Raw genomic sequence first — 7,500 nt, 5'->3', positions numbered from 1 at the left:
CCCGTATAGCACTATGTATCACGTATGAATGACGGTAATTTAATAACTTAGGTAAATATTATGTACTATCTTTTCAAAGATGTGCTTTTCATAAGGGTATTTTTTTTTCTCTGGGACATTGAACGGACAATTTGTATATCTTAATCATAATTCGATTTTGAATTGAAGCGAATTTTCATCACCTAATCGTTTGATGACTAAATCAGTATTGAAACGTCTTCTTCCCAAAGCCTTTTGTAAATTAATAGACGAAATTGGATGACATATGCAAAATGAAATTTTGTAAATAGTGAAAGGTTAAAAATGAAGCCAGATATAATCTCTGCCGAAGAGGCCATAAAACATTGGCATTACTGTGACATAGCTTCCTTTCGAGGTGGAGACACACCCTGCTCTGACATCTCTCCATCTCTCTTCACTTGGAAGACAAAGGAGGCCAATTATCTCTCTCTCTCTCTCTCTCTCTCTCTCTCTCTCTCTCTCTCTCTCTCTCTCTCTCTCTCTCTCTCTCTCTCTCTCTCTCTCACTTATTTGTTTTGAATAATACAGAACTGCAACAAGCATTTCCAAGGACACCACAAATAATATAAGATATAAACACCCATGAGACAAACATTCGGATAGTAAACGAGAGAGAGAGAGAGAGAGAGAGAGAGAGAGAGAGAGAGAGAGAGAGAGAGAGAGAGAGAGAGAGAGAGAGTCTTATTGATTCATACCTGTTGAACATCCCCTCGTGCATGTCAATCCCAGCTGCACATATTCTGAATGGATGTCGAATTAAAGGGCAATAAATTCAAATGCATTTCAATGAATTCCTTCCTTTTAATTCACTAGTATAGTCTTTCTTTCTGGCTTGGGGTTAAGTGTCTTCAATGTATTATTATTATTATTATTATTATTATTATTATTATTATTATTATTATTATTATTATTATTATTATTATTATTATTGCTAAAACGCCTGATTATTTTCGTATTCAAGTTATCTTGTGGATTCTCTTATTGACGAATGTTAACCAGAAATGTTTGTATGAAGATAATAGAAAATACTGGGGTTTGCTATAATCCCTAATCTGCAAATCTATAAACACAAAGTCTGCCATTTACATCCGTTTGTTTAATTATTGAATGGTTTGACTAATTGAGTGAGAATATATATATATATATATATATATATATATATATATGTATATATATATATATATATATATATATATATATATATATATATATATATATATATATATATATATATATATATATATATTCCTGTCACGCTGAACGGTAATCACTCGGGAAACAACAATCGCCCACAAATTGCCTAAACTAGAGTGGTGTAGTTAGGAAAGGGGGCCGGGCGATGAATCTGTCTGTGTGTAAGAACATCAATCTAGATTTTTAGCCGCCCTATTTTGATGGATCGCATTTCTAGTATAATTATATATATATATATATATATATATATATATATATATATATATATATATATATATATATATATATATATATATATATGTATATATGTGTGTGTGTGTGTGTATGTGTGTGTTGAGGGTATTAGTGTTTGACTGCACCATTTATTTACTTTTATGCGTTATATCAACGAGGAATATTAATTTAAGTGAAATCTGTCTACATCATGAAAAACTAGGCATAAGTCGAATTATTTAAGTGTTAACTGCAAAGAGTGTATTTATAAGAAGAAATCTATTGTTGCATCGAATTTTAAATAAAAATGGATTGCAGATGATGATGTATTTCATAAAGTCAAGTAACGTATGAATATATTGTTAAAAAATCCTTTATTTCATTAAAATGCTTTTGTTAAATAATGAAACTCAGCCACAACAGCCAGTACCATTGTAAATTGATATTTGTATATGTGATCACGCATTAATACATCAGAATATTCCATTCCTTTTCAAATACTGTAAATTTGAGTGTTTGCTTTTGATGAAATTAACTAATTCAGATTTTTTTTCTATAGTTGATATCATAAATAACAGGCTAACTTAATAGCTGATGATATGAAAATATTATTATGCATTTTTATACTACGGTATCATTAAAAAAAAATGGTTTGGTCGTCCTACGAATAACTCTACGGTACTGGATCTCCCATATTCAAATAGGCTTGGCCAACTCCGATTAAGAATTTAAACAAGATTTTTTTTTTTCTTCACAATAGAATGTTTCCTGTTTAAAAACATTGTTGATTTCCGTTTTTATGTGATAAAAAAAGTCAAATTTTATTAATTGGATTATATTTAAGTATTGTTATGACTGCTTAATGTTCTGTTGAATCTAAAGTGCTTGAGATGGTGCTAATATAACTTATTTTCAGATGTATCAAGAAATTTACGTATAAAGTTTTTGATCATATTACAATGATATTTTTTATTATGTATATGTATTTTCAAGTGAAAACTATGCAAATGTTCATACGATAAGTATACATTGAAACAAAATTCTGATGTGTCGGTGATAATCTCGCGAATTGTTTGAAAAGTAAATGCGAAGAAATGAGAAAATGCTTTTAGCTCAATAAGAAGCCGAAAGACGTGATAATGCAATAAAAAAAAAAACACTTGTGGAAAACCTGACACAAAGACGGCAGACTCCTCCTTGGCTCACTTACCATGACGAACTTCTTAGAAAGACTTCGAAGAGAAGAATCGAAAACTCGTGTCAGATAATCTCGCTGTCACCTTGCTTTGGGTTTCACCAACAAGAAGCTTCCTCTGCAGGTAATTAGTTTGTAGTAGCTCGTTATCACAATGGGAAAATTTAGATATTAAACCGTTTGTAAAGGAGAATTTTGCCTGAGCAAAACCTGGGAAACGCGAGAGACTCGAGACGTCTGGAGGTTAGAAGCTGAGAGCGTATGTTGATGCTCACGCCACCGATGCTTCACTCTGTGAGTCAGCTGATCGGTCTCACGCGCCTTTATATACGTTCGTGCGGTCACGTGACTCACCTTCCACATCATCTCGGTTCAGGGGAAAAGGTGACTGTGTGATACGGTTCGTGATTGCGGATGTGTGTGTATGTATGAAGGTATGTGTGTATGGTTCACGTATTCTCTGAGATAGGCGTATGGCTTGTATGTTTACGTGGAAATATTTAAAGAAACACATAGTTTGATATAAAAAAAAATGTAAGAAGATAGAGAGAGCTGATTGTCTGTTCAGTAGAGCAAAACACATCTAATGGCTTTCTTTTTTTTTATTTGTTTAAAAAACAACTTTTTCATATAGGTATTGGTCTTTTTGATGATTGGGAAAGTTTCCTTATTGTGACATCAATAAAGATCCCACCTTTTTAATCTTAAGCAGTATTAAGGAAGTTTATTATTATTATTATTATTATTATTATTATTATTATTATTATATTTGTTATTTTTATTATTATTATCATTATAAGAAATGTTGTGGTTATTTTGTAGCCGTAGCTTTGTTGTCATTTCATTGTTGTTCTTGTAAGCATTATTACAGGAAGAGTAATCTTACATTTCCGTATAAACTAGTTTAAGTCATCACACAGTCTACAGCCTTCAATGACAAACATTAGGCCAAAAATTATTCATGTTGAAGTTTATTTTCTTTTGAGAACAGAAGTTCTATCAAGCACATCATATGAAGGTGCTTGAAAAAAATTTGACTGCCGAACTATATCTACGTTACTTCTTTTGATTTTTTTTCGAAACGAGTATTTATATTGAAAATCACGTCTTTACAATTAAGGGATTATCTTTAATAGGGTGGTATGAAGGATATGGTGTTCAGCCTTGAAGAGATAGGAAATTGTGCAAAAATTATGAGCCGGAGATTTAAACCAGATAGAGATTTTCTCTGGGTCTACTTTAATCTAGGAGGGAGGGTGTGAAGCTGATGTTGAAAGTAGGATAAAATCAGCTTTGGGGGAGGTGGCAGAAGGGATGAGAGTGACGTAAGAATGCCAGAGGAACTGAAAATCAAGATCTGGTGTAATGTAATCGGACCAGTGATGGTGGATGATTCAGAAACATGGGCATTTGGAAGGGAGAGGAATAGAGATTGGGGTTTAAATGTTTTAAAAGGTTTAAAGGCCACGCATGAATGGCAGAGGCAAGGGACAGTGACGTTGCCCTATCAAGCAGGACAATGCCCCAGAGACTGACCATATATTCATATGATCAACGCCCAAGCCCCCTCTCCATTCAAGCTAGGACCAAAGATTGCCAGACAATGGCTGCTGATGACTCAGCAGATAGACCTATAGGCTCCCCGAACCCCCCGTCCTTAGCTCACAAGGATGGTGAAGTTGCAGCGACCAAAGAAACTAAAGAGTTTGGGCGGAACTTGAACCCCAATCTGGGGATCACCAGTCAGAGACGTTACCACATCGGCCACCACAACCTTAAACAGGAATGACGACATTGAGGTGAATTATGGGTTCTCACTACGTGTTCGGGGGAGAAGGTCAAGTGGGAGGCAAAGGATTACATGGCGTTTGATGGAGGAAGATGCTCTCGATAGCAATAATCGGAGAAAACTGTAACTTGTGTGGAGAGAGCGGCAGGGCTGGCGATTCGATTTTAGCTGAAAGTTTCGTTATCTTATAGGTAAATATCACCATATTTACTGTTGCGCACAATTTACAACTCCTCTCTCATGTATAACCTCAGATATTGCTGGTCATTCAATCATCGAAAACAAGCAGTGTTAGGTCACGTCAGTGAGTGGAAAGGCTATGGACTTCTAATAAGGCTCATTTGTTAAAGATATTGTAAGGCAATCTTAACTCAAAATACTTATTGAAGGCTGGAATGATCGTAACTCCTTTAAGAGAAAAACCCGTATGTCAGTGTGTGTATATATATATATATATATATATATATATATATATATATATATATATATATATATATATATACATATATATATATATATATTTATATATATATGTATATATATATATTTATATATATACATATATATATTTTTATATATATGTGTATATATATATATATATATATATATATATATATATATATATATATATATATATATATATGTATATATATACACACATACATTTACTGCCATGCTTATATTTTTGTGCGTATGCGTGTATATGTATATTTATTCTATGTATATATTTATTTAGACTGTCACTGCAGAGTTTGACCATTATTTGGGGATGGTTTCTGATTTCCAGTCACAATTCCTGGATTAGTTTTCTAACCCTAAGGCCTTCTCCTGGGGTGAGTGTATATATATTTAATTTGTCCTCATTTGATTGTTCTGTCCAAAAGTATTAGAAGTGCAATGTCTTGGAGCGGTCATTAAAGGATCTTCTTAACTGCTTAAGGAAGACTTTAAGTAGTCAATTGATAGAACTTTATCATTTTAATGTCTTGCGTACTTATCCAAATGTGAAATATTGTCTCAGTTTCTGGTGGAGCTCATTTCATATCCCCTACTGAGTCGAACCTGTATTTTCTTATTACCGGAAGGGTGGCTGCCTTTAGCTTTCGCCCTCTGTTGTAGGATAGGTAAAAGTGTTGGCGGGTATCTTGAAAGAAATGAATTAAAAACTTGCTATAGAGCTGAAATTTGATTTCTCGTTTTTTTTTATTGTCAGTTAAAACGTAAATAATTATGAGTGAAAATCTTTTATATATATATATATATATATATATATATATATATATATATATATATATATATATATATATATATGTATATATGTATATATATATACATATGAAATACTTTTTATCGTTCCGCATTCCACTATTTGTTATAGGATACGTTTTTTTTTTCACTCGTATGTTATCCATCAGGGATACACAGATAACATGCTTAGTTGCTTCTGAACAAAGGTTTGCATAGAACAGAATTACTATAAGAAATCTCTCTTTTTTTAAACGAGGAATGGTAAGTCTCAAACCTCGTTGATTGCTATTTCATAGTTAAATGCAGCTGGAGGTCTCACAATTCGTTCAACTTGTTATTATAATAAACGTATATTTCATATATCAGTCTGTACGGAACATATATCTCAAAGAAAACCTGCCAGCCAACCTGGAAAATTCAGGCAGTGAGAAAAAAAGGTAATCTGGGTACAATTACACTTTAGCGTAACAAAGGGTACTGTCATATTTTGACCCTTGATGGGAAGAAGCATAACAGTCATGCACCATTAACAACGACCACTTTATTAGACCATAGCCCAGTTCTCCACACAGGAAGGCGGTTACGTGTTGTGCATCACTGGATTTTCCTCTTCAATGTCGTAAGTTACCCAGACAAAATAAACGACCAAGAAACTGTTCAGAATTGACTTGGTAAGACGCATGTAATTATGTGATGAAAATTTTTGTTGAGGTAGTAACGGAGAATGCAGTGATTGCTATCTTAACCTTAGTAAATTATAATTTTAATATATTTATTTTCTTAAGTGGTATACAAAATAAAGACGCTTGCCCCCTTAACACCTGTTCCTTGAATCTTGAGTCGGGTAATGAATGTAGTATTAAAGGGTTTGCGAAACGTTGTTCGGCCATCATCTGCGCTGTTTTCTCCGGTTTATATGTATCTTTCTCTTATAGTTTCTTTCCACCTGCCCATCCAGCTTCACAACAAAACCTTTGAGGCAGTCTTAAGGGAACCTAGAATGAATCCTCGCTCGTATTTACCTATTTCATGGTGATGATAGGGGGAGATCGTGTTTTTTTGCAGAAAACACCAAGTCACAGAAAGTTTTTAGATATCATTCCTTGCAAGTCTGTTATGACTAGAGACCTTGAAGTGGAGAATCATGATAAGGTCCAGCCCACCGTGTTAGTGAAATCACGAAAATTTTTGCTTGAGAGAGAGAGAGAGAGAGAGAGAGAGAGAGAGAGAGAGAGAGAGAGAGAGAGAGAGAGAGAGAGAGAGAGCCCACGAATTTTCATGGAAATAACTAGAGAAAAATGTGAGAAAGAATAAGTTGAGACGGAGAAGCTCAAGCTGAGAGAGACCGTTATTTTTTTGCATGGGAAGAATTTCCAGATCTATTATCTATTCATTTAGCTGAGTTCGTGAAAAATTCTTTCAAGGGTTGACGACGCAATTCGTATTTTTTGGGGATACAGTTAAATGTATGTTTCAGTTTTTTAGCAATTCAGGGTGGAAGTTTACAATACAATACCTTTAGGCAATTCAGGATGGAAGTTTACAATACAATATCTTTAGGCAATTCAGGATGGAAGTTTACAATACAATATCTTCAGGCAATTCAGTATGGAAGTTAACAATAAAATAGCATTAGGCGATTCAGTATTGAAGTTTACAATACAATATTTTTAGGCAATTCAGGATGGAAGTTCACAATACAATATCATGAGGCGATTCAAGATAGATGTTTACAATACAATATCTTTGGGCAATTCAGGATGGAAGTTTACAATACAATATCATGAGGCGATTCAGGTGGGAAGTCTACAATACAATAATTTTAGGCAATTGAGGATGG

At 33.7% G+C, this 7,500-nt stretch overlaps 1 protein-coding gene across 2 annotated transcripts in view; it reads right to left on the bottom strand.

Annotated features, from left to right (window-relative positions):
• Positions 1-2,931, bottom strand: part of LOC137642702 (tubulin alpha-2 chain) — a 63,852-nt gene extending 60,921 nt beyond the window's left edge. For both annotated transcript variants that reach the window (XM_068375495.1, XM_068375496.1), the window contains exon 1: positions 2,639-2,931. In XM_068375495.1, coding sequence (XP_068231596.1) covers positions 2,639-2,641 — 3 coding nt within the window. In that variant the 5' untranslated portion in view covers positions 2,642-2,931. The remainder of the gene's footprint in view (positions 1-2,638) is intronic.
• Positions 2,932-7,500: the final 4,569 nt, after the last annotated feature.

Source organism: Palaemon carinicauda, chromosome 6, assembly GCF_036898095.1.
Source record: "Palaemon carinicauda isolate YSFRI2023 chromosome 6, ASM3689809v2, whole genome shotgun sequence".
NCBI lineage: Eukaryota > Metazoa > Arthropoda > Malacostraca > Decapoda > Palaemonidae > Palaemon > Palaemon carinicauda.
The sequence above is the reverse complement of the archived record's forward strand: the minus strand, read 5'-3'. Positions and strand labels throughout refer to the sequence as shown.